The following is a 24,890-nucleotide window of genomic DNA, read 5'->3' on the forward strand; positions in this document are numbered from 1 at the left end:
GTAAAGTGATCCTTGATTGCCAACAATACTACCCGGGACTAATCGTATCCATGAGATTTGATAGAGATCACGCCAGACGAAACTGAATGGTTGTTGAGGGGAAAAGACTTGCTTTCTGTTTAGTCTATTTACACCGCGGTATTTTAACCAGCTATGATACCCTGACCTGCCACGGCCGGACGACCCCATCATCACCTGTTGTGACCAGCATCTCCTCCTTGCCCTTGTGTTCCGCCCCAGGGTCAAACCTCTTGCACCATGTGATGTGATTGACCTCGTACGGGCCGTGGGCGCGGGCGACGGTGCCCAACACTTTCCAGTTACTTTTCGGCCCGGATGTGCCATTTTCTGCTCCCCCCTCCACACCCGACTTGGCGGCGTCCTCGGGCGCGCTCTCCTCGGCGTATACCGCAACGATACCATCACTACCCGTGCTAGCCACCAGCCCGGTGTCGGCACTCCACGACACCGAGTACACATCCCGCGTGTGCACCTTGGGCAGCACGGCCGTGCAGTCCCACTCCTCCCTGAGCGACCTCCGCATCGTGCTCGGCACCCCGCCGAACCCGGACCTAAACGGATTCCCCTCCTGCTGGCCCTCCTCCTCCTCCTCCTCGTCCACTCTCAGCGTCCACACCCTGATCGACCCGTCCGCCGAGAAGGTCATCAACCTCGGGAACCGCCCATCCTGCCTCTCCTTCCCTTCCCACTGCAGTCCCCACACTGTCCCGCCATGTCCCTCTAGCACCGCCACACACACCCACTCCCCATCCGCATCCTCTCGCCACACCCTGACGGTATCATCATAGCTCGCGCTGGCGAGCACCTCAGAGCTGTTGTGCTGCCGCCCGACACCAGCCCTCGCATTCGGCAGGTTCGACGGGCACCACGCGACGGCCTTGACATCGCCGTCATGCTCGCTCAGCACCGCGACCGTCTCCCACTCATCCTCGTCATCCCTGCCCTGCCCGGACGACACATCCTCCCAGATCCACACCGACTTATCCCGGCTCGACGTCGCCAGGTACTGCCCGCCCGGCGAAAACGCCAGCGACTTGACCTCGTTCTCATGCCCTTCCAACACCAAATTAAACTCCCACTCCCTCACCTCCTCCTCCTCCTCACTCTCCGCACCACCACCCATCCTCACCTCCCTCTCCAACCCCCCACCACCACCCCCACCACTTCCCACACCATCCCCCTCAAAACTCCACAACCCCGCCGTCGCATCAAAACTCCCCGTCACCAACCCCAACCTTTTTGTATCCCCACCCCTGACAGGCTGCCACGCCGCCGTGCGCACGGAGCGCGCGTGCCCCCCCGTCAGGGCGCTGTGCTTGGAGAGGGTGGCGAGCGAGAAGACGGTGACGGATTTGGCGTGGGCGGTCGCGAGGAGGGGGAGGGTCGGGTGGGGGGTCGAGGACCAGGCGCGTTGGTAGAGGTCGGGTTGGAAGGGGGGGAGGGGGGTGAGGGTGGCTTTTTGGGGCGTTGAGGCGGTAGGAGGGGGGGGTGTTGTTGTTGAGGGTGGTGGCATTTTGGGTTGGGTTGTTGCTTGGTGGAGGGGTTGTGGTCGAGGTTGAGGCCGATGTTTGTTTCTCGGGGATGGAGGGGTTCGTTCAGGTGTGGAGGTGGGGTTGTTGCATTGGTTCGTGAGGTTCGGGGGTTGGGTTCGTGGGTTCGTTTTTGGATGTTGAGGTCGGCGGGTTGAAGCGAGCTGCGGAATATGGGAGATATCGTAACAAGCACGGCTGCGAGAATGCGTGACGCAACTAGTTAGAGAGAAGCTCTCGAACGCGGGATGGTGGGATGTTGTAGCACTGAACATCGCCCCTCAATTTTTCCCTCAGGGGTGTAAGCTCCGATCCCGCTGCCCCACTAAGGTATGATGCAATCATCAACAAGCCATAACGACTACAGATGAACACATAAACATCAGAGGAAATAACCAATGGTTGATAGTCGAAGGCTGAAACATACGTCCGATGATGCATTCCAAGGCGCTATATACGACCAAAGGCCATGCTGCTGCTTGCTGAACTGAAACACACCCTCCCAAAGCCCAGTCTGAACACAGCTCAGGGGCAACCAAATCGATGCGCCAAACCCATCCCAACGCTTCAAAACCCAAGTCCCAAACTTAAAGCTGAAAGCGCTGCCCAAGTACCCAAACGCCTTCCCATCATGAATTCAATCCACATAAAAACCATAACCATACCCCATCCCCATCCCCATCCCCATCACGCACTACTCCACCCCGCCTCACGGAACCGCTCAAACGCCGGCTCATGCTCCCCACCCGCCGCCGCCGCCGTCGTCGTCGTCTCGCGCTCATCCTCCTCACGCATGCGCCTCTCCATCTCCATGCGACCATCCTTGCCCCAGTAGCCGGCCTTTTCAACCCCCCGAACACAGCCCTCGGTGATCAGCACGTAAGGGGTGGGGGCGTCGTACATGGGGTCGGCCAGCACGCGCTCCATCTCCATCTTGAGCCCGCGCGCGCCCGTCTCGTTCTTGGCCGCGCGCTCCGCGATGGCGGTCAGCGCCTTGCGGGTGAAGTTGAGCTTGCTTGGGTATGTTTCGAATAGCGCGGTGTACTGGGCCACCAGGCTGTTGCGCGGTTCCGTGAGGATGCGGTACAGCTCGTCGAGGGAGAGCGGCGTGAGCGCGCAGATGTTGTGCAGCCGGCCGATCAACTCCGGAATGAAGCCGTAGGCTTGCAGGTCGGCGGGCGTGGTGAGGTCGAGCGGGGTGAACCCGGTGCCCGACGATGCGCTGGTGAACGCCGGTTGGTGTGGTAGGTGATTGTACATTTCGGGGGGGAGGATGTCCTTGCTACCGGACATGGAGGCGCTGCGCCCGCGGACCTCGGAGCCAAAGCCGATGGAGGGCTTGGCGACTCTCCGGAGAACCGTCTTGTCCAAGCCGACAAAGGCACCACAGAAGACGAAAAGAATGTTTGTTGTGTCGATGGTATACTGGTCAACCTTGCCAGCGGGAGGGGTCGATTGCGGGTTTGACGGCCCATAGCCGCTAGGTGGGTTGTTCGTCGTGCGGGACTGTCGTTGATCCTTAATGTTTATCGTGACCTTGGTTCCTTCGACAAGCTTCAATAGAGCTTGCTGCACGCCTTCGCCGCCTACATCCCTGCCATTGATCGTCTCACGTTTCGCAATCTTGTCAAACTCATCTAGCACGATGATCCCGTGTTCCGCGGCTTTGATGTCGTAGTTGGCCTCGATGAGGAGTCGTTCGATACATGATTCGACGTCCTGTCCGATATATCCGGCTTGCGTAAACGAGTTACAGTCGCTGATGGTGAATGGCACGTTAAGCTTCTTGCTCAGAGTTCTACGCTGGGTCAGCACAGGTTGGGAACAATTGATCCGGCCGACCCACTCGAGTATGTACGTCTTCCCCACGCCAGTTGGTCCGATCAAAAGAAGGTTGCTCTTGTCGATCTTGACATGCTCTGGCGCGGCGAAGTTTTCCGGGATGTAGAAGTCGTCGGTAGGGGGCTCGTATAGATTGTCGGGGATCTTATATGTCCCCCCGGCTGTTTCGTGGTACCCGTGATATTCATCTTCAACAGCAAAGTTATTATCAGCCTGTCGCCGAGATCCCAAAGGAAGCGCAGAACGACGCGAGGGCCACCGCCCACCTTCGACTGGATGCGTGCGGGTGCTGTTGTAACCCGCATTCTCAAAAGCCTCCTGGTCCTGGGCATATTTCTGCCTCTGGAGCTTTTCCCGCAGACGCTGGTCTTGGATTTCGTGGTTCTGACGCCGCCGTAGACCCTGGTAATGGTTGAAAATGACAGAGCATATTGTCTTCTTCGCCCGATCCTGGCCTACGACGTAGTCGTCCACCCTCCTCTTCAGGTCTCGCGGGTAGAATTGCGGGACGCCAAAGGTGTGCTTGTTGAAGATGGGGCCGCGCCCTGTTTCCTGGTTGGGATCATAGCTACTGCTGTACCCGGAATTGAAGTAATTCGACCGGCGCGGGGCCGAGAGGAGGATACTCGATGTCGAGTAAGCGGGGTGCCGGAGCCGGGCGGTTCGGAGGATATCTGGGCGCATCGGCGCTCGGGCCCGTACAAAGACCGACATCGTCGCTATCGGTCGGTGACCATGCTCAAAGGGTAGGAGCGGTCGGATACTTCTCAGCGGCCCTGTTCGAAGTAAGCTCAAGAGGCGGAGTTCCCTGGGATTGTTTCGGAATCCTGGGGGAACCGAGCGGCGGAAGATAGGTGGTTGCGCCACATGCTCGAGCTCGGTGTTAGAGACGATGGCACCGATAGGCAGCCGATGGCAGGCGGCGCTGAGGTGCGGGGCCAGTCTGCTTGGAGCTTGCGCCACCCGACCAGCCAAGCCAGCCAGACCCAAAGACCAGAGCTTCCTCCCTGTAGTAACTATTGGGGCCCACCAAAGCTCTAAGCCAATTATCGGCTCAGGTCGCGCCGGTTCGTTGCCCAACACCCCACCAGTTTTGTCGCCTTCAAAGGAGGGCCGACTCGAGGAAAGAATGTTATTGTGCAGTTGGGGTATTTTTTTTGTTCATTTCTTTCTAGTCTTAATGCCAAATTATTGTTAAATTAGAGCCTTTTCACAGTACAGTTTCAAAAGGCCGAATCCGGTAAAGTCATCTATCCCCTTTCACTGAAGATTGCAACTGAAGATTGCAAGGGCCGTCCCGAACCGCCTAGTGATCCCATCGTCTTATCCTCCTTCGTCACATCTGCGATAAGGTGGTTCAGCTGCTGAGCACCCCTGGAACCGAAGTTGGCAGACCAACTTGCGGACGGCACAGGGGGCAAAGCGGTAGGTAGCCGCTAACGGCTTTTTATTTTGGGCACGAAGTTGCCCCTCGGAGCTCTTGTCGGGGAAGATTTGATTCGGTTGGGACTGCAGAAGACCCATGATGTAATCTAGCATTTACATGTGCATGCATGCCATCTTGAAAGCTCATCAAGCTCGCACCTAGCCGAAGGACAGCTCCAGGTACTCATCAGTGTGACCGTCATTTTCGTATTTTCATCGCCCCGCTTCCAGAGTCATCACATTCCTTCCCTTAAAGTAAACATCGATTCTTGTCTTTCTCCATTGAGCTCAGCATCTTCTAGACCTAGCAGAATCTGCGGGAATTGCCCCTGCCAACGGCAATCATCAGCAATACAGGGCATCTATCTACCTTGAGCACCTCTATCCCCTCTCAGCTCTCCTCAGATACCCCAAAACTAGACGTCAAAGATAAAGACAAAAAACCGACACTGCTTACCCAAAGCAACCGAATTCTACTGGAATGGATCCCATCGCTGAGAATTCCTCCAACACCTTGGTGGGCGGCGCCAAGGTGGCCGAAGATGATATTCCTCGGGATGGCACCGGTCTGATGCCCCGTAGCCCCCAGTGCCTGGTATCATGACCTGAGGCTGACTCCAGAACAGGAGTTATAAAGCTAGACCCTTGGCTGGAGCCTTTCAAGGACTCGCTGAAGCGACGCTTCAGCAAGGCCCAAGAGTGGATCAAGCGAATCGATGAGACGGAAGGCGGTTTGGACAAGTTCAGCAAGGTACAGACGGCCCGCCTCAGTCCCAATCTTCCCATCCGCTAACTTGCCCCAGGGGACGGAACTCTTTGGACTGCGGGTGAAGGAGGACGGTAGCATTGTCTACAGGGAGTGGGCTCCCAACGCCGTTCAAGCTTCTCTTATCGGCGACTTCAGTAAGTTGTATCCCCAAGTGATGTGAAACCGCATGCTCACGTTTATAGACAAATGGGACAAGAGCACCCATCCCATGAAGAAAAATGAGTACGGCGTTTTTGAGATTACCCTTCCCCCAACAGCCGACGGCAAGCCGGCCATCCCTCACAACTCCAAAATCAAGGTAAGCACACCTTCCCCCCCACCTTCCCTCCAACCAATATGAGACGCAATCTAACGTTCCCAGATCACCCTCGAACTGCCCACGGCAGAATGGGTTGACAGGCTGCCCGCCTGGATTAACTACGTCACGCAAGACCTGTCCGTCTCCCCTGCGTACGATGCTCGCTTCTGGAACCCGCCGGCCGCGGACCGGTACTCCTTCAAGCACTCGAGGCCGCAGAAGCCGGCCAGCCTGCGTATCTACGAGGCCCACGTCGGAATCTCGTCCCCCGAGCTGCGCGTCACCACCTACAAGGAGTTCACCAAGAACATGCTCCCGCGCATCAAGGGCCTGGGATACAACGCCATCCAGCTCATGGCCATCATGGAGCACGCGTACTATGCCAGCTTTGGCTACCAGGTGAACAACTTCTTCGCTGCCAGCAGCCGCTACGGCGAGCCCGAGGATCTGAAGGAGCTGGTGGATGTAGCCCACAGTCTGGGTTTGGTGGTCTTGCTTGACGTGGTGCACAGTCATGCGTCCAAGAACGTGCTGGACGGGCTGAACGAGTTCGACGGGACTGACCACCAGTATTTCCACGAGGGCGCCAAGGGCAGGCACGAGCTCTGGGATAGCCGGCTTTTCAACTATGGCCACCACGAGGTTATGCGTTTCTTGCTGAGCAACCTGCGGTTTTGGATGGACGAGTACCAATTCGACGGCTTCCGGTTTGATGGTGTCACCAGCATGCTTTACACTCATCACGGCATCGGAACGTGAGTCTGCCTTTTTTTATCCACCCGCGAGTAGTGCGCACCGGGCTGACATCTGCAGTGGCTTTTCTGGCGGCTACCACGAGTACTTTGGTGCCGGTGTCGACGAGGAGGCGGTGGTCTACCTCATGATCGCCAACGAGATGCTCCACGAGCTGTACCCAGATGCCATCACCGTGGCCGAGGATGTCTCGGGGATGCCGGCACTGTGCCTGCCGCTGTCTCTAGGCGGCGTCGGGTTCGATTACAGGCTGGCTATGGCTATTCCCGACATGTGGATCAAGATCCTGAAGGAGAAGAAGGACGAGGACTGGGATATCGGCAATATTTGCTTTACGCTGACCAACCGCCGCCACGGAGAGAAGACCATCGCTTACGCCGAGAGCCACGATCAAGCGTGAGTTTACCAGCGCTGTTGTGCGTGTGCTTCACTAACCTTGTGTAGTCTGGTCGGCGACAAGTCCCTCATGATGCACCTCTGCGACGCCGAGCTCTACACCAACATGTCGACCCTCGCGCCCCTGACCCCCGTCATCGACCGCGGCATGGCGCTGCACAAGATGATCCGTCTCCTGACGCACGGCCTAGGCGGCGAGGGCTGGCTCAACTTCGAAGGTAACGAGTTTGGCCACCCCGAGTGGCTCGACTTCCCGCGCGAGGGCAACCAGAACTCGTTCTGGTACGCCCGGCGGCAACTGAACTTGACCGAAGACCACCTGCTGCGCTACCAGTTCCTCAACAACTTCGACCGCTCCATGAACATCTGTGAGGGCAAGTACGGCTGGCTGCACGCCCCCCAGGCCTTCATCTCGCTCAAGCACGAGGGCGACAAGGTGATCGTTTTTGAGCGGGCCGGGCTGGTGTTCGTCTTCAACTTCCACCCGACCCAGAGCTTCACTGATTACCGCATCGGCATCGAGGAGGCCGGTACCTACCGCATCGTGCTAGATTCAGACACCAAGGACAACGGCGGGTTCTGTCGCCTGGACGAAGGCACCCGCTTCTTCACGCAGCCCCTCGAGTGGAACGGCAGGAAGAACTGCACGCATGTTTATATCCCGTGCCGAACTGCTTTTGTAAGTCGAGTCTCGATCCCCCCGTGGTTGCGGTCTGCTAATATGGCTTTAGATTCTGGCACCGGAATCAAGGGTGCTACAGCAGTAAACCGTAGACCGAGAACTGGGGACAGTGTGGGTGGCGAGAAATATTGTTGTATCCATCTTATTCTTAGCGTGTGTTTGTGTGCTCAAAAAGGAAGACAGAGCGGGGTAATTGTAGGAAGGGGAAGGGATGTGTTCAGATGGTTTGGACGTCGCCTTTCCGATGCAATTGCAGGATTTGGGGATTGCCAGCAAAAATGCCACTTGTTCCCGTCCAATAAGCAGCTGGGCCCGACCCGGGACCTCCCGGTGGGCCGTTTCAACAGCAACGAAAATGGTTGTGGGGTGCATGCAGTTAGTTGAATCGAGAAATTCTCTATATCGGGGCAATGTGGCCATGGTAAAGTAAGTAAGTAAGTAAGCTGAGGTCCTAGTAAAGGAAGTTGGCACATTAAACGCCGTAAACCCAAAGCCTCGAGCAGCGCGAGCAGAGAATCTGTCGGCAAATCTCTCCCTGCTGCGGCCTGAAAATTCAAGAAAACAGCGACTGAAGTTGCGAGTTGGACGGGAGGGCTGGGGTCCGAGGCCCACCTATTTTCCCAAAAACAACAAGTCACGTGTAAAGTTGGAGCTCCGCAGCTCCTAGCCGAAAGCTCGTCGAGAGATTTTCGAACCCGTTTTCTTCCACCTCCCCCGAGCCCATCTTTCCTTACTGCACATCCACCGTCTCAAAGTCCGCCCTTCATCATCGGCACGATGTTCAAGAGGTGAGTTCTCGCCGGAATACCGAACTCCCTGGCGTGGGGGGCGCCAATTGAGTCCAATTGATACTGATGCAAAGTCTTTTCCCCCTCGCGCAGCGGCATTTCCGCCTTCGCCCGGACAGCCCGTCCGTCGTTCGCCGCGACGACTCGTCGCGCCGTTCGTCCGGCCAGCCTCAACTTCCGGGCCCCCGCCCTCAGCAGGTTCGCCAGCACAGCCGGTGTTGGTGACGGCAAGATCTACCAGGTCATCGGTAAGCTTTCTCGACTGGACGCCCCGTCGTGTGCCCGGGGTGGTCCGGGAAAATTGTTTCGCTGGGCTTGGCTAACCGCGCAAACCCAACAGGTGCCGTCGTCGATGGTTAGTAGCTTTGTGGCCCAACGTGCCCCGGTGGGCAGCTCCCGGTCGCATACAGCTGACGCCGTCGACAGTCAAGTTCGATACCGACAAGCTCCCCCCCATTCTCAACGCCCTCGAGACCAACAACAATGGCCAGAAGCTCGTCCTCGAGGTCTCGGTATGCCAAGATTTTCCCCCGCCAGCTGTCCCAATCTAGTGTACTAACTGCCCGACGTAGCAACATCTCGGCGAGAACGTCGTGAGGTGCATTGCCATGGACGGTTGGTTTCCCTTGCTGTGCGCCATGTCGAGGAAGGTCTTCTAACGGGGAATATCTAGGTACTGAGGGTCTCGTCCGTGGTGCCAAGGCTGCTGACACCGGTGCTCCCATCACCATCCCGTGAGTTGAAACACTTGGAGGGGGACATAATGTCGACAAGCTTGGGCGTTGGCTGACATGGATGGCGTATAGTGTCGGCCCTGCCACTCTCGGCCGTATCATGAACGTCACTGGTGACCCGATCGACGAGCGTGGGCCCATCAAGACGGACAAGTACCTGCCCATTCACGCCGAGGCTCCCGAGTTCGTTGACCAGTCGACCACCGCTGAGATTCTGGTGACGGGTATCAAGGTCGTGGATCTGCTCGCTCCCTACGCTCGTGGTGGAAAGATTGGTCTCTTCGGTGGTGCTGGTGTCGGCAAGACCGTCTTCATTCAGGAGCTCATCAACAACATCGCCAAGGCCCACGGTGGTTACTCCGTCTTTACCGGTGTCGGCGAGCGTACCCGTGAGGGTAACGATCTGTACCACGAAATGCAGGAGACCTCCGTCATTCAGCTCGACGGCGAGTCCAAGGTCGCCCTTGTCTTCGGCCAGATGAACGAGCCCCCCGGAGCCCGTGCCCGTGTCGCCCTTACCGGTGTAAGTTGCCCCATCTTTCTTCATTGCTTCCCCTTTTGCTTCACCGTTCTTTCCCATCGGACTCGGTTGCTCTTGCCATGAGATCTTGAGATTCAGGTGCTGCCTGGAGAGTCAGTGACTCGGCCTGGGTGTTGCCCAAGATGGAGTGCACCTCGGCCTCTCCGCTCATCTCGTCCTGTCCACGTTCTGCTCTTGTCCACCCCGTCGATCGTCCGTCGGTCGTCCGTCGCTCGCTCTTCATTGTCCTCGTCTTGTCCGTTCTGTTCGAGGCCATCATGCCCGAATCCTCTCTTTTCGTGGACAGCGTTACCGCTGTTGTGGGCGTCGAAGACGTCGAGCTCGAGAGCTCGATCGATGCAGCCGTCCATGCCCTACTCACCATGGACGTGAGCCCGACGTTCCTCAACCCAGAGCTGAGCACTTTATTTCGCGAGCACGACACATACGACGGAGTATCCGCCAGCTCTCCCCTTTCATTCCCACCGACGCTTGGTGACGTCCTGGCCTCCCCTGAGCCGCCCTCAGTCGAGTTCTTTCGTTCACTCCCTCGACCGACGTCAGATGACAAGTTGTGGGCCATCTATGCCGTGCTGATGGAACACGACGACTTGCCATGCATGCTCTACATTGGCTCGGGCACCGATGCGACTGGCGGCGTCTTCACCAGGATAAAGATGTACACACCAAACTACAGCACATTACCTCAGCTTGTCGAGGCGGCGTTCGGGAAGAGCTACCGTGTGTCCTCGATCGGCATGCTGTGCTGGACGCCGCTCCCTTCTGCTGGTGTAGTGCCAGCAGTTCGGGCTCGTTTCCTCGGCCTCGAGGAATACTTCGCCATCCGGCTTCACACCATCATCAAGATGAGGACAGACTATCTGTTTCAAGACCTGGTGTCATGGCCACGCGAGTCTGTCAGCTGGGCACCCTTCTGCACCCATCATCCCCTGAGAGAGGCTCTCTGTGGCGATCTGTCGTTGAGCCCAGAGCAGCTTGAAGTCATTGCTGCTGCCCGCGTCAAGAGAGCGCACGAGCTGGCGCTGCTTAGGAGCCAATGACACAGGGCTTCGCGTCGTGTAGCGGACCCCGAGGCCTTCATGAAGAAGCAGCGTGAAGACAAGCTCGAGTGGACGCACAAGAACCGAGACCGAGTCAACGAGACGGCTGCCGGGACAAAGGAGAGGGCCATCTCAGCCCAGCGCTTCCGCTGCGCCACCTGCGATCTGTCGTTGCAAAGCCAAGCGGCGCTCGACAAGCATCTCCTCAATCAAGCCCACAAGGATCGCAGTGCTGGCATCATCAAGCCGCCGCCGTCCAAGCGCGCTGTCGCGACAGCCGCTGTCCGCAAACAGTCCAAGGCCTCCAAGAAGCACCATTGCGCCGCCTGTGACAAGTCATTTGACACCGACTGGGCGTTGACGAGACACAATAACACGCCGCGACACCAGAAGAAGCTCTCCCTACTGAAGTCAGCACTATAGCACTTATCTTCTCTCAATCACTTCACATCTGCTTGCGACAACTAGCTGGCAATCACTTCACATCTGCTTGCGACAACTAGCTAACATCTCATCGCCATACATCAGTTAACCGTCGCCGAGTACTTCCGTGACGAGGAGGGCCAGGATGGTGAGTTAATTTACCCCCGCGTTACAGACTATCAGTCAGGACGCTAACCTAGACAGTGCTTCTCTTCATCGACAACATTTTCCGTTTCACCCAGGCCGGTTCCGAGGTGTCTGCCCTTCTGGGTCGTATCCCCTCTGCCGTCGGTTACCAACCCACCCTCGCCGTCGACATGGGTGGTATGCAAGAGCGTATTACCACCACCAAGAAGGGCTCCATTACCTCCGTCCAGGCCGTCTACGTCCCCGCTGACGATCTGACGGATCCTGCGCCCGCCACCACCTTCGCCCATTTGGACGCCACCACTGTCTTGTCCCGTGGTATCTCCGAGTTGGGTATCTACCCCGCCGTCGACCCTCTCGACTCCAAGTCCCGTATGCTCGACCCCCGTATTGTCGGCCAGGAGCACTACGACATCGCCTCGCGCGTCCAGCAGATCCTCCAGGAGTACAAGTCGCTGCAGGATATCATTGCCATTCTTGGTATGGACGAACTGTCGGAAGCTGACAAGCTTACCGTCGAGCGCGCCCGTAAGATCCAGCGTTTCCTGAGCCAGCCCTTCACTGTCGCCCAGGTCTTCACTGGTATCGAGGGCAAGCTCGTCGACCTCAAGGACACCATCAACTCGTTCAAGTCCATCCTGGCCGGTGAGGGTGACGACCTTCCCGAGGGTGCTTTCTACATGGTTGGCGACTTTGCGTCGGCGCGGGAGAAGGGTGAGAAGATTCTGGCTGAGCTCGAGCAGAGCGCTTAATCGGTTGGCCTGTAAAACCGGGAAGGATTCGGTTACCTGTGTATAGAAGCGAATGGTTTCCGGGGAGTTCCCTAGCTCAGTCAAGTTTCTTTTGTGAGCTGTGTATCAATCAATTTCTCTGTCCCTGGCCTGATTTGTGATGTCTGCTCTTGTGACTGTCTCCCCTGCCGTCAGTGGTGGCCCTAATGATAGGACATCTATGTCTCAGAATATGTGGTCCCACCTATTCTGTGAATGGTGATCTTTCTATTTTCTATTTCTTATTTCCCTCCACCCTCTCTTACATTCATTCATTCACGCATAACACATCCTTGTGATGACAAGTCACATAGGTACTAAACCCCCAAACCGAACTCAACGCTGGGATATCCGCAAGTAAAAAAGCAAATCCATCCCATCCCACCCATGCACGTACTTCCCTTCCCCCTCACGAATTCATAACCTGCAACTGCAACTTCCTCTCCCGATACGCCTGCACATCCGGCGCCACATCCTCCTCCATCAGCGCCCGGATCGCGAGCTCCCGCTCCCCCTCCGGCGACACCGGCTCCACCCCCATGTCGGTCGGCTCGTCCCACCCCGGATCGTCCAGCAGCAGCCGCGCGATCGCCCGGTTGTCGTCCCGCACCTCCAGCGCCGCCAGCGGCACCCGCAGCAGCGACGCCCACGCGGGGCCCACGAACCGCGCGATGTTGGGGATCTCGAACCCGGCGATCCCGTCCATCCACCAGCAGGCTTTGGCTTTGAAGGTGATGAAGACGAGGTAGTGTGCCAAGATGATGAGGGCGCGGGGGCGCCGCTCGCGCGCGGTGGTGAGGATTACTTTGGGGAGGTAGGTGAGGAAGGTGACTGTCCGTAAAAAGAGGCGGTGGCTGAAGCCGTTGCGGAGCTCGAGGTAGAGCGAGCCGAGGAACTTGAGCGCCTTGTAGTACTTGGGGACGAGCGGGTAGTCGGCGTCGGAGGGCTGGATGGAGGCGATCATGAAGAGCAGGTAGTTGGGCAGGGCGCGGGCGGAGGCGTCCATGTCGACGGCGGGGCGGAAGAGTAGCGCCGCGATGCCCGTGCGGTACATCGCTGCTAGGTTGGTCACGTCGATGATGGCGCCGATGCCTTTCCATAGCATCATCCAGTCGAGGAGGGAGAAGGGCCGGGCGTCTTCCCCGCGGAAGACGTGGGTGGATAGGCCGCAGAGGAAGAGGGAGGTGGCGAGGAGGGCTGGGTAGGTGGTTGGGTCGGCGGCTTCGACGGCTTTGCGGTAGGATTCGAGGCCTTGGGCGCGGTAGTGGGCCTCGAGCGCGCGGGAGATTCCCATGTTGGGTATCCCGAGGTAGTTGACGTGCATTGCGGTGAGCCCTAGGAGGCAGTTCATCAGGAAGGGGTTGGCGAAGGCCTGCTGGACGACGTTGACGCGGAGGACCACGTCCACGCTGCGTTCTTTTAGCTGGCCGGTCGAGAAGGAGGCGTAGGTGGCGGTGGTGTAGAACCAGAGTAGCCGCATGTCGGCCTCGCTGTGGCCGCTTGGTATGAACTGGGGTTGGGGGGTGACGGCGGGGGTGTGTCTGCCCACCAGGGCGAGGTCCGGAACGGAAGCCGGGGTCTGAGTCGAACCCGGGGTATGAGCGGAAGGCGGAGTCAGGGCCGGTCCGCTGCCGGAAGAAGACGCGGGCGAGGCGGTCCTGGTCCGGGATGAGCGCGCCGGTGGGGGTGCAAGCAAGTAGACGCATTTTTCACCCCGGAGAGTACACGGATGGCAGACTGGGCGGCCCTCGTCGCACTTGACCTTGCGGGTCTTGCAGTTCCGGCATCCCATTCTAGATTTGCGGTGCGGACGTTTGGCGTGGTAGGCTCTCCCAGGAGCCGCCGCCGGGGCGGGAGAATCAAGGGTTTCCGGCATGGTGTTTCGACGTCTCCGGGTCTTTAACGTGCTGTTTTGGCTTCACTGCGTTTCTTGATGGGACGTGTTATCACGAATGAATAGCGTATTACCTCCCCTGAAGAAGGTTTGGATATAGGTAACTTGGTATTTTCAAGAGTCACTGGTTGAAGGGCCGCGTCAGATGCCAAGGGTTTTATTTCCATTGATAAGTGACCACCCAGCGTTCGGAGCGGGTGGAGGGTAGGATCTAGTGTGCATGAACGCTGGAGTATATTACTGTGTATATCTGTCTGTGTTGTCCGTCGATGCCCCCGGTCTGCCTAACCAACAATGGCCTGATTGGAAATATACTTTACCTAACGTTGGCTAGGTCTCGTGCCTTGCTTGCCATGCATGTCGCTCGACACCACAGCCAATTTTAGCGGAAGTTCGCGGCCCTGCGGTGGTGGCTTACAGGTCGGGGGAATAACTGCCTGGAATTGGTGGCTGTGTGGCTTGTTCGTTCAGTGGGTGAGCCCCTGTGCTGACGCCGCTGGGCGCTGTCAAGAACAAGGGTGGAGACGTAACGCCCGGGCCACACACCAATTGTCCTTGCAGTTCGACGCGTAACGCGACGTAAGCATCTGCAGGCGAATGGCCTTCTCTTACACAATGGTGTGAGAGCCTCATGTCAATAAATTAAACTTGTCATTTTGATAGGTATATCACCTTAATAATGAGCGGGTCTCTCTTCCAGCTTCCTGATGAGCTGGTCTTGGAGGCGCTCAATCATTCATTTCCCTGTCGAGAAGCACAGATTCGGTCTCTTGCAACACTTGTTTATGTAAGTTACTCTATCGACAAAGTCTTCCGAGCAAGTCTCGAAACCATCATGAGTTATTCTAACTAGTTTAGCCCGGCGCTGCACCATGTCGAAACGTGGTCGCCTACGGCACTGAAGCCACAGGGAAGAGTGCCATCACGACGGCCCTGTTAGCGAAACTCTCAAGCCAGACCGGGGATGATGGGTTCAGTCTCAAACATGCCGTAGTCAACTCGGCAGAATTCATCACAGCCCGCCATCTTTATGAGACCGTCGTTGGCAGAGTTGCCGATGCCTTAGAATGGAATGCTGCCCCTCCGAGGTGCGAGACTGTGTCACAGTTGACAGTCGAGCTGTCTAAGATGCTCAAGTACACTCCTCGCCCTGACGGCTTCCGCTTCGTGCTCGTCTTTGACGGCATCGACCGCCAGCGAGACGCCCCTCACACTCTGCTTCCTGCTTTGGCGAGGTTGTCTGAGATTGTAAGCAACGGCCCGCCAGACTTCGAGCTTACCATATGCTAACCACACCCAGATCCCTTGCCTAACTACAATCTTCATCGTCACCTCACCGCCCCCCAACTTCCTTCTCACCTCCTCCGTACCACACCTTCACTTCCCGACCTACACCAAAACCGACTTCATCGCCATCCTCTCTGCGTCTCCTCCCGCGGCGCTCCCTAACACCACCGCTCAAGAAACAGCCGACCTCTGGGCACGCTTCACCGCCGCCGTCCACGACGCGCTGGCCCGCGCCGCCTCCCGCACATTACCCTCCTTCCGCCACGCCTGCGCCGCCCTGTGGCCGCGCTTCATAGCGCCCATCCACGCGCGCACCCACTCGGCGCGCGAGTTCTCCAAGCTCCTCGTCGCCGCGCGCGTGCACTTCCAAGACGAACGCCTCCTCGACCCGGGCGTCCTAGCCCTCCCTACTACCACAGCCACAGCCACAACAACAACAACAACAACCACCCAAAAACAGCCCGACCTCCCCAAACCACCACCAACCCCCACCACCAAAACCATAACCACCACCCCCAACCCCCCCACCGCCGGCGCCGCCCTCGCCTCCCTCCTCCCCACCACCGCCCGCCTCCTCCTCCTCGCCGCCTACCTCGCCTCCCACAACGCAACCCGACACGACCTAACCCTCTTCTCGACGCACCACCACGGCCGCAAACGCCGGCGCGGCGGCGGCGGCACGCGAGCCGGCGTGGGCCGGCCGCGCGGCAAGCACCGCAAGATCGCGCGCAAGCTGCTCGGGGCGCACGCGTTTGTGCTGGAGAGGTGGTTGGCTATTTTTGCGGCGGTGAGGGGGGAGTGGGAGGGGGATAGGGGGGTGGGGGAGGCGGATGTGGGGATGGCGATTGCGACGCTGGCGAGTTTGAGGCTGTTGGTGAGGGTTGGTGGGGGGGGAGCTGGGGTGGGCGGGGATATGATGGATTGTGGGGGGAAGTGGAGGGTTAATGTTGGGTGGGAGGTTATTCGGGGGTTGGGGAGGGGGGTTGGGGTGGAGGTGGAGGAGTGGTTGATTGAGTGAGTGAGTACCTGAGTGAGTGAGTGGGCGATGGTGGGTGTATTGTTATATATATTATATCAGGAGAGGCACAAGGGGGATAAGGTGGCCGGTGGTGTGTGAGATGCAAGCTCTATTATTGATGCAGGATAATCATACATACAACAAGCACCGGCGGCGCCTTTTTCAAATAACCGTACATAACGCCCTCTAGCCCTCAGTGCATGCAAACAGAAGATCTAGACATATAGCATACACGAGACACAAACCCATGAACATCGAGTTCATACTGTCATGTCATACCCACCTCTTGAATCCCAGACCCAATTTAGTCATCCCAAACATAACCCGAGCGCTTGCTCTCTCTCATAAACTAGCAGATGGGTAGACATTTGTCCCGCATCCTCACCGCGCAGCCGCCTTTGGGCTGTCACCCGTCCGCCACGTATCTTCCTGTCTCGTCCCCGGCGGCCGCCACGCGGCATTGCTCATCCCCCTATTCCTGCCGCCGCGCCCGCCGGCATCGTCCGACTTCTTAGTATCGGCCATGACGCTGCTAGACGCAAAGGCCGCCGCCGCCGCACTGCCGTGCGTATACGCATGCCCGACCGCCGGGTCGCCCATCCCCACAGGGCTCTCAAAGAACGGTGGGCCGGCCTGGCCCCCCGGCGCGGTCGGGAGCACATGCTTCGTGCTGAGCGGTAGTAACGTGGCATCCCTGCGCGTCTCGGTCATGGAGCGGGCGCGCTGGTCCGCCTTGTTCTTCTCGCTGCTGCGGTCGTACAGGTAGAGGCCCAAGAAGGTAAGACCGATGCCGACGGCCTGGATGCGGGTGGTGGGGCTGCGGAACCAGATGATGGCGATGATGATGACGAAGACGCGCTTGATCAGCGACGCGACCGAGTACGTGACGGGCGAGACCATGGACAGAAGCACGAAGGCGAGGATGTTCTGACCGAAGTGGAAGGTGCCGTTGAAGATGTACTCTAGTACCAGCGGGCCGTGGTCGAGCGAGTTGGGGCTGAGGATCAGGTCCACGCTACCGTCCCAGAGGAAATCGCCGATGATGCCGACTCCCTCCGACCATAGCCAGATGGGACCCGTCAAGAGGAACGCCATCCCGGATGAATAGCAGAGCAGGTTGAGCTTGTCGAGCTTGCGGGATTGGTGATTGGGCCCTTCTTGCTCGGCACGCGCTGCCTCGTTGAAGAGCCGCTTGGAAAAGATGTTCTGGGTGACGAAGATCATGGCGGCGAGCAGGGCGTAGAGAATGCCGAGGAATTGTCCCCCAAACCCGTGCTTTCCTGAGCAAGCGAGCATGACACCACAAGTAAGTGGGATGAGAGAGAGGTATGTCGCCTTGGGGTAGCGAATGTCGAAGATGAAGCGGTAGGCTAGGACGGTGAAGAGTGGGGAGAGTCCTTTGATGGTGTGGACGAGTGACACGGGGATTTTGGATGTGGCATTCGAACTGAGGAGGTGGCCCCCTATTTGGAAGGCGGCTAGCGGTAGTGTGGTTTTGATCACATCTCGCGAAGGGGCCCGGATCGGATGCCGCAGCGCTGGGACTGCGTCTCTGAGTCGTGGGAAGGTGGACGCTAGCCATGAGAACAGCATGCAGTATGAGGATACGAAGCCGAACTGGATGAGAGTCAAGGTTGCGGGCTTATCGAAGGCCGTGAGGATGGTTTTCGAGGAGGTGTTGGTCAGGGCAGACGACCAGTACCACATGACGCAGAGCCCCTGAAAAAGGGTAATCAGCATTGAGTTTTATCTCTATTCTCACAGGACTAAGGACATACGATCAGCTTCCAAGAGACGGGCGCACGAAGCGCTCCTGCGATCTCCTGGGCGTTTTGGCTCATGCTAGCGGAGCGCATTCGATGGACGGTATTGCTAATGCTGGCCTTCTTGGAATGGCCCGAGAAGCCCGAGGGGGCGTCCCGAGGAGCCCATCTTACCCTACTGTCTCTACGGGCGTGCCAGCGACCCGCATGAGAGGCGTCACCATTGCCGGGCGTCAAGCCATTTTGCTGCCACCGTTGGCCTGGCGGCTGCCCGCCCGGAAGAGTCTGCCCGGCATCGAAATCGGGGAATTTTTCCGTCTCTCCCTGCCCTGACCCGCCGTGTGGTTCCCCAAAAGACTTGTTTGTGGACGATCGAGTCTGGGACGCAGCCCGCATGTGGGAACCGGTCGAGTGCGACGTGGAGTGCGGCATTGCGCGCAGAGGCGCTTCTTCGAGGTCGAAATGGCCCGAGGAATTCGCTGAGGGATTCGGAAAAACAAGCGCAAATCGGCGACTGAAAATAATAACGAATGGAAATGCTAACGCGCTGACTCCGGACTACGTGATCATGGCCACGTCCTCGTGTGCGTTTGTTGTTCAACACGAGGAAACAAATTCGCGGCAATTGGCGGTTGCACAGGTGTCAGTCGCTTGCACCTTGGAGGGGCGCGCAATCTGGTTTGGCATCTGCCAAATAAGCTCTCTTGGCGTCTCCAATCCGCTTCTGCAGGCGCAGCACGCGGTCTGGACCAGTGGAAAGGGAGGGTCCAGGGGGTGAAGTTGTCGCAATACGCACGGCCACAGTGGCACAGAGGCTGAGAGGCTCCAGAAGGTGCAGCGCCAAGAGACTGCTAACCAGCCACAATTTGATCTGGGGCGACGTCAAACTTTTGGCGGCGCGCAATCGTGATAAGCCAGCAAGTTAGACCGCGTGCAGCTCCACCAAATAGTGCATCTTCAACGACAGTTCAACAACCGTCCCCAACAAGCCCGATTCGAACAAACACCATCGTGGATGCCCTAAACCCTAAAAACTGCATCAACATCCTGAGCGGCCGGCTCACAGCAGGCAAGATGGCGGCGCCAAAGATGACCAAGAACCAAATGCGCCGGGCGAAGAAGAAGGAGCAGAGGAAGGCCCAGGTCGACGGTGAAGTGAGTGGTTACCCTCTGTTTTTGTTGCTTCATCCTGCTAACTGTCGTAGCCAACTGGTTCCAAGGAACCTGAGATCGAGGAGGAGCCGACGAAAGACGAGACGCCCGTTGTTGGCGACAGCAAACCAACTGACCTCGAGGTCAAGAAGGACCCCGACGCGTCCGCTAAGATCGATGCCGACGGCCCAGTCGACGACCCCCTTCTAGCCGAAGACGATCCCGCGTTTGCCGCATACAAGACCGTTTTTGAAAGGTTCGGCTTGAGCTTGGACGATGAGGAGGTCTCGAGGGAAGCGAACGCGGGGAATAAGGGCGAGGTCTTCTTCGACCAGGATGACGAGATCCCTAGCGAGGATGAAGATGCGCAACAAAAAATGTCCAAAAAGAAGCGGAAGAAGCTGAACAAGCTGTCCATCGCCGAACTCAAGGCGTTGGTGCGGAATCCCGAGGTTGTCGAGTGGCACGATGTCTCATCGTCCGATCCTCGCCTCCTCGTCCAGATCAAGGCGCAGCGCAATATTGTCCCCGTACCGGGGCACTGGTCCCTAAAACGCGAATACCTCTCCAGCAAGCGGGGTGTCGAAAAGCCGCCCTTTAAGCTGCCCAAGTTCATCGCCGAGACCGGTATCACCGAGATGCGCGATGCCGTCCTCGAGAAGCAGGCAGAGCAGACACTCAAGCAGAAACAGCGCGAGAGGGTACAGCCGAAGATGGGCAAGCTCGATATCGACTACCAGAAGCTATACGACGCTTTCTTCCGCCATCAAACAAAGCCGGACCTGACACGGTTTGGTGATGTCTACTACGAAGGCAAGGAGTGGGAGGCGGACTACAAGGTGTTCAAGCCTGGCGACCTCAGCGAGGCATTAAGGGAAGCACTCGGCATGCAGCCGGGTTTCCCTCCTCCGTGGTTGCTCCAACAACAACGTGTTGGCCCGCCGCCCTCCTATCCAACTTTCAAGATCCCCGGCCTTAACGCCCCCGTCCCACCCGGAGCAGCATGGGGTTTCCAACCCGGCCAATGGGGTAAGCCACCACTGGACGAATACAACCGTCCTCTCTACGGTGGTGACATCTTCGGCATCATGGCACCCGGCCAACCCGGCGCCGCGGCGCCCTACCAACAACAACCGCAACAACCCCAAGCCGCAGCTGCCACCTCCCTCGCCGAGCCCGTCGAGCGCAGCCTCTGGGGCGAACTCCAGCCCCCGGCCGAGGAATCCGAGGAAGAAGAATCCGAAGAAGAGGAGTCGGACGAGGAAGGCTCAGAAGCGGGCGACCTCCCGCCGGGCGGCACCGACACCACCACCGGCCTCGAGACCCCCGGCGGGTACGCCAGCACCGTCCACGCCGACATGCACGCGGCCCCCGCAGGCGTCGAGACCAGCATGGCGGGCGAGTTCGACCTCCGAAAAACACGGCGCGGCTTCGAGACGGAAGAATCCTCCTACGGCGGACCGCGACAAGCCTACACGGTCATCCCCGAACGGCAAGGACGCGCCGAGGGCTTCTTCGGCAGCGACAAGACATACGACCTATCCAAGGGCGGCCCGGCAGGCCCTCCCATCCCCGTACTCGGCGGCAGCGGCAGCGGGCACGACAGCGACGACGGGGCGCGCAAGCGCAAGAAGCCCGGCGACGTGGACGTGGCGCTCGACCCGGACACGCTCGCGGCGTCGGGCGGGCTGGACAAGGAGCAGCTGCGGCGCCAGTTCGAGGCCGGCCGCCGCGAGGAAGGGGTCGGCGCCCAGTGGAGCCGCTCCGCCGCTTACGAGGAGGACCTGAGCGATATGATCGCCCAGGAGAGTCGGAAGCGGCAGCGGCGGGAGGAGGAGCGGAGGGGGGAGCGCGAGAAGGGGCGGAGGTAGATAGATACCTAGGCTTGTTGTTGTGTTGGTTTGATTGGGTTGAGGTTGAAAGATATCTATGGCTCGGTGGCATTACTTGGGCGTTTTGGGTGCTGCTTGCTTGTTACTGAGGTTTAGGGCGTGGAGTGTGTAATATGGTTTGCAGTAGTAGTTCGTGGACGCGAATGGGAGAAGAAAAATGCCAAACGTAAATAAGACGAGCCGGTATCCAGGTATCTTGGGTTTTCACAGCCTGCCAGTCACTGCCAAGTGTACTTTGGGGTGCCATATCCCAGCCAACTGTGTCCGACAGCCCCCATGCTGGCATGCCCAGACCAAACGCTGGCGAAGAGTAAGGGCGCGGGTTCGATATTGTCCTGTTTGGATCTTCTCATATTTCTTGTCTAACAATGGTATAGGTCACCTGGTAACCATTTAAGCAACCTTGTAACTAGCCTAGTATCGTCACAGGTGCGCATAGGCGACATTAGAAACACGGCCAGGCCAGCACTTGTATGTTGCTCCTTCGACCTCGTTATTGGGCCTCACAGTTGTTCCGGCGACACATCTTCTCAGAAAGCACCGTCTACCATGATCACACACGCCAACAAGGCACACCCCACCCCGCCGCTTAATCCCGTTATATGACGAACGCATCTCAGATCTCTTTCCCCGTTTGATTAGTCCCTTACAATACACGGCCCCGTATGCCCAGCTCACTTGTTCCTCACCACGGTAGCTTACATTCCCGCCCCTTGCTCTACGAGCAAGCCTTGCACCTCCAATGCCTCCCCTTCGCCACCGCCTCCTCCGTGTCTTCCACGCATGCATCGTGATAGAGCCGATTGTCACATTCCTTGAGATCGTACAGTTAGCATCACCGGTGATACACACTCTATTGGTAAAGAAGGAAGGCAAGAAGAAACGTACCTTGTTCGCACAAACCAACATCGTCGCCGGGGGCACGGGTCCGGCACACGCGGCACAGCAGCCGCCCGAAGCCTTGTTCCTAACAGGCTGCAGGGCAGACGCCGGCTCGTCGGCCAGTTCCTCGCCCGCGGCGCGGCGGCTCCGCGCGTCTTCCAAGAGCCGCGTGGCCTGGAAAACAGCCTCGTCCGGCAGGACGCCGCGGGCGAGCAGCGTGGCGACGTGTCTGCTGAACTCGTCCGTCCTCGACCGCTTCGCCGAGAGCCAGGCGGCGTTCTCGCGCACGAACCGCACGAAGTTGCGGGGTAGGTACTGCGGCGAGGAGATGTGCTGGCGCAGGATGAAAGCATCCCATACCTGGAGATACTCCTTTTCGTCCGCGTTGAGGTCGATGAAATCTTGCAGGTTGTCGCGATGCTTGAGCAGGAGCCATGAGTCATCGATTTGGTACTGCGGGACCGGTGTGCCGGGTTGGAGCCGGACTTTGCTGAGCGGGTCGAACAGGGGCTGTTTAGATTTGGGGACGAGAACCTTTCGACGGGTCCGCTTGGTGGTGAGTTTCTAGAAAGTGTTAGTCGTTCAAACATTGACGGGAACCAAGTTCTGGAATGGATCTTACGGTACGCCCTCCTTGCAGAGCGGCATCTTCAAAGATTTCACGGCCATCGTCTGGGCCGAGACGGGAGGTGACCCAGGAGTCGTCTCCGTTGACGTACTTGTCCAGGTCGAGGGGCTTGACGGGTAGTCCGAGCTGGTACACCTTGGGTCTCAAGGGTGAGCCGCGGCCATCGGCATTCGGTTTCACGGTAACACAGTACCCCGCCTTGGGCTTGATTTCAAAGTGGAAATCATACTGCGGGTGGCTCAGGTAGTGAGCACGCAGCTGGCAGAGCCGGTCGTTCTCTGCACCACATAGTAGGCAGGCGAACTTGTCCGTTTGTACCTGTTCCGGCGGGAGCAGGTATGTGATTGTGTGCTCGTCAAGCTGGCTGTGATCCTCTCCAAGCTTCCGCCGCTTCCTGGTCTCCTTCCCGACTGCGTTGTTCCACATCTGCTTGACATTGTAGTTGATGTCTAGCCTTGTTCGCCGAGAGCGACCGGGAGTGAGCTCGCCCTCGGCCAGCTCTTCGGCAGGATCGGCTACGGACCCGTTCACTTGCCCATTTGATGCATGCTCCCCCTCACCATTGACCTGGGAGTCATGCCGATGCGTGTTCGTGCCGTTAACAGCGGTAGGAAGATTAGTATTGCCGTTAACAAGAGGCGCGGCGGGTTCGTGAGGATCATAGACCAAGATGGAAGGCTGGATATCCTTGGTATGCTCTCGCGGTCTCCGCTGGCTCGATATGGGCGTTAACCAGCGGACATCCATGTCCATGAGGAAGTTGGTGGCAACGTCGTGAACCGGCTGCTTCTTAACCCGTAGGCGGACCGACTTGCGGTTGCGGCTGCTAAAGAGGTCGGCGATGTTGGCGGTGAGCACCCACTGGCGGGACGGGAGCCCCCTGTTGTAGAATGTGTCCTCATCGCTGATAGGGACGAGATCGGTTGGCGGCCAGTTGGAGTCACCGGCAGATTCAAGCTCAATGAGGACTGAGTAAGTGTTGGCGAGACCAAAGACGGCATCGTCGTCGCGTTCGAGGAAGATCTTCTCTTCCGGGATGTGAAAGGGCCGGATGGAGGAAAAGCGGGCCATGGGGGACGAGCCGGCGGGGTTTTTGAAGAGACGGATATCGCAAACCTGGCTGTCGACGTGCAAAACGACCGCTTCGCCGCCCTTGTAGCCGCTGATAGTGAGTTTGCAGCGGGTCTTGACCTGTACGACATCCCTAACGTTGGGGGCGATGACCCCATTAAAGATACCGTTCTTCACCCGCGGCGAGTCCTTGTGGCTGATCTTGAGGACCTCAATGCGGAGGGCGCGCTGGGCGGTGCCATAGTTCTCAAACAACGGGAAGCCATCATAGTCATCATCGAGACGGCGACGTTTTGCCGCACGCCGGACCTGGTGGTCGTCATCAGCGAGCTTGTCGCCGGCGTCGCGTGTCTGGGAAGAAGACTTGTTGCCCATCTTGGCGTCCCAGTGGTTGGTAGCCTTAAGCCAATTCCGATGCAGGAAAGGCAGGCCACGGTTGTGATGGCTAGGGGTCGACATGGCGTAAAGATGTCAGCCGGACCATGTCATGAGCACGTGGACGGATGACAATGACTCTCTTTGGTCTGAGCCTTTAGAGCCTAGCGAAACGCGTGAAGGGGTCAACGAGGTCTGCCAAGTGGGATAAGCCGCATTGTCTGGTGAGAAGCGCAAAGGCGGTTCAGTAGGTGTCGTAGTGTCGCGGTTCAGGTTGAAATAATCCCTCGGAATGAAGTTGGGAATGACGGCGAAGTGTGCAAATATAAGGGTAGGGTAGAAAAAAAGAAAAAAAGAAGAAAAAGTAAAATAATCGCGTGATTGTAGAAGGTATGTAATAGGTCGAGGAAGGTGCGGCCGAGATAGGCAACAATAGAAACCGATGAGGAACTATCAGCCAGTTATGAACGGTTGTGATCTTTTGAGACTGTGAGATGTGATGTGGATTGATTGACAAGGAAGTTGACCACCCGCTTGGCTTGGGAGGGACCGGCGCGCACTGCCGAGGCTGATGGGCGATGGTTGAAATCAACAGAGTGCAGCCACCAAGTAGGTGCATCAAACACAAGTTGTGGCGTTTACATTCAGAGTGCCATCGACACGAAAAAGGGGGCACGGCAGTGGAGTAAGCAATGAAGGGGGCGCCGATGGCCGATGGGGGAAGACGCGTACCGTAGCCGAAAAGGCGAGCGAGATTCTCTCCTATCGCG

General features: G+C 58.1%; 9 protein-coding genes across 9 annotated transcripts; 3 read left to right on the top strand and 6 right to left on the bottom strand.

Moving 5' to 3' along the window:
- Window positions 1-64: 64 nt before the first annotated feature.
- F5144DRAFT_581988 (WD40-repeat-containing domain protein) lies at window positions 65-1,239 on the bottom strand. The gene has a single exon (XM_066789461.1). The coding sequence runs from the start codon at window positions 1,142-1,144 to the stop codon at window positions 152-154; it is 993 nt and encodes a 330-aa protein (XP_066639683.1). The 5' UTR covers window positions 1,145-1,239; the 3' UTR covers window positions 65-151.
- A 659-nt stretch (window positions 1,240-1,898) lies between these two features.
- Window positions 1,899-4,106, bottom strand: F5144DRAFT_614858 (P-loop containing nucleoside triphosphate hydrolase protein; the record flags this gene model as incomplete). Its single annotated transcript, XM_066791779.1, has 3 exons — window positions 1,899-3,348; window positions 3,397-3,580; window positions 3,659-4,106. 3 exons carry the CDS (start codon window positions 4,104-4,106, stop codon window positions 2,238-2,240), a joined length of 1,743 nt encoding a protein of 580 aa, XP_066639684.1. The 3' UTR covers window positions 1,899-2,237.
- Window positions 4,107-5,298: 1,192 nt separating this feature from the next.
- Window positions 5,299-12,140, top strand: F5144DRAFT_595212 (alpha-glucan branching enzyme; the record flags this gene model as incomplete). Its single annotated transcript, XM_066790671.1, has 15 exons — window positions 5,299-5,395; window positions 5,444-5,568; window positions 5,621-5,720; window positions 5,769-5,884; window positions 5,948-6,639; window positions 6,698-7,033; window positions 7,082-7,657; window positions 8,471-8,503; window positions 8,597-8,751; window positions 8,930-9,015; window positions 9,076-9,118; window positions 9,177-9,237; window positions 9,310-9,760; window positions 11,347-11,389; window positions 11,446-12,140. 15 exons carry the CDS (start codon window positions 5,299-5,301, stop codon window positions 12,138-12,140), a joined length of 3,609 nt encoding a protein of 1,202 aa, XP_066639685.1.
- Window positions 12,141-12,262: 122 nt separating this feature from the next.
- On the bottom strand, window positions 12,263-14,515 carry F5144DRAFT_582005 (uncharacterized protein). Its single transcript, XM_066789462.1, has one exon. It carries the CDS (start codon window positions 14,032-14,034, stop codon window positions 12,568-12,570), a length of 1,467 nt encoding a protein of 488 aa, XP_066639686.1. The 5' UTR covers window positions 14,035-14,515; the 3' UTR covers window positions 12,263-12,567.
- Window positions 14,516-14,535: 20 nt separating this feature from the next.
- On the top strand, window positions 14,536-16,357 carry F5144DRAFT_656960 (origin recognition complex subunit 5 C-terminus-domain-containing protein; the record flags this gene model as incomplete). Its single annotated transcript, XM_066793172.1, has 3 exons — window positions 14,536-14,839; window positions 14,911-15,300; window positions 15,353-16,357. Exons 1-3 carry the CDS (start codon window positions 14,732-14,734, stop codon window positions 16,355-16,357), a joined length of 1,503 nt encoding a protein of 500 aa, XP_066639687.1. The 5' UTR covers window positions 14,536-14,731.
- Window positions 16,325-18,908, bottom strand: F5144DRAFT_582008 (triose-phosphate transporter family-domain-containing protein). The gene is made up of 2 exons (XM_066789463.1): window positions 18,136-18,908; window positions 16,325-18,076 (listed from the first exon to the last, which is right to left on the bottom strand). The coding sequence occupies exons 1-2, from the start codon at window positions 18,550-18,552 to the stop codon at window positions 16,739-16,741; spliced, it is 1,755 nt and encodes a 584-aa protein (XP_066639688.1). The 5' UTR covers window positions 18,553-18,908; the 3' UTR covers window positions 16,325-16,738.
- Window positions 18,909-19,033: 125 nt separating this feature from the next.
- F5144DRAFT_517620 (uncharacterized protein) lies at window positions 19,034-21,356 on the top strand. The gene is made up of 2 exons (XM_066786646.1): window positions 19,034-19,275; window positions 19,326-21,356. Exons 1-2 carry the CDS (start codon window positions 19,195-19,197, stop codon window positions 21,141-21,143), a joined length of 1,899 nt encoding a protein of 632 aa, XP_066639689.1. The 5' UTR covers window positions 19,034-19,194; the 3' UTR covers window positions 21,144-21,356.
- A 365-nt stretch (window positions 21,357-21,721) lies between these two features.
- On the bottom strand, window positions 21,722-24,284 carry F5144DRAFT_347213 (uncharacterized protein). Its single transcript, XM_066784269.1, has 3 exons — window positions 22,669-24,284; window positions 22,053-22,610; window positions 21,722-21,978 (listed from the first exon to the last, which is right to left on the bottom strand). Exons 1-3 carry the CDS (start codon window positions 24,202-24,204, stop codon window positions 21,883-21,885), a joined length of 2,190 nt encoding a protein of 729 aa, XP_066639690.1. The 5' UTR covers window positions 24,205-24,284; the 3' UTR covers window positions 21,722-21,882.
- Window positions 24,285-24,890, bottom strand: F5144DRAFT_347207 (uncharacterized protein). The gene has a single exon (XM_066784268.1). It carries the CDS (start codon window positions 24,737-24,739, stop codon window positions 24,365-24,367), a length of 375 nt encoding a protein of 124 aa, XP_066639691.1. The 5' UTR covers window positions 24,740-24,890; the 3' UTR covers window positions 24,285-24,364.

The sequence above is a fragment of the Chaetomium tenue genome, assembly GCF_020726465.1.
Source record: "Chaetomium tenue strain MPI-SDFR-AT-0079 chromosome Unknown F5144scaffold_6, whole genome shotgun sequence".
Taxonomy (NCBI): Eukaryota; Fungi; Ascomycota; class Sordariomycetes; order Sordariales; family Chaetomiaceae; genus Chaetomium; species Chaetomium tenue.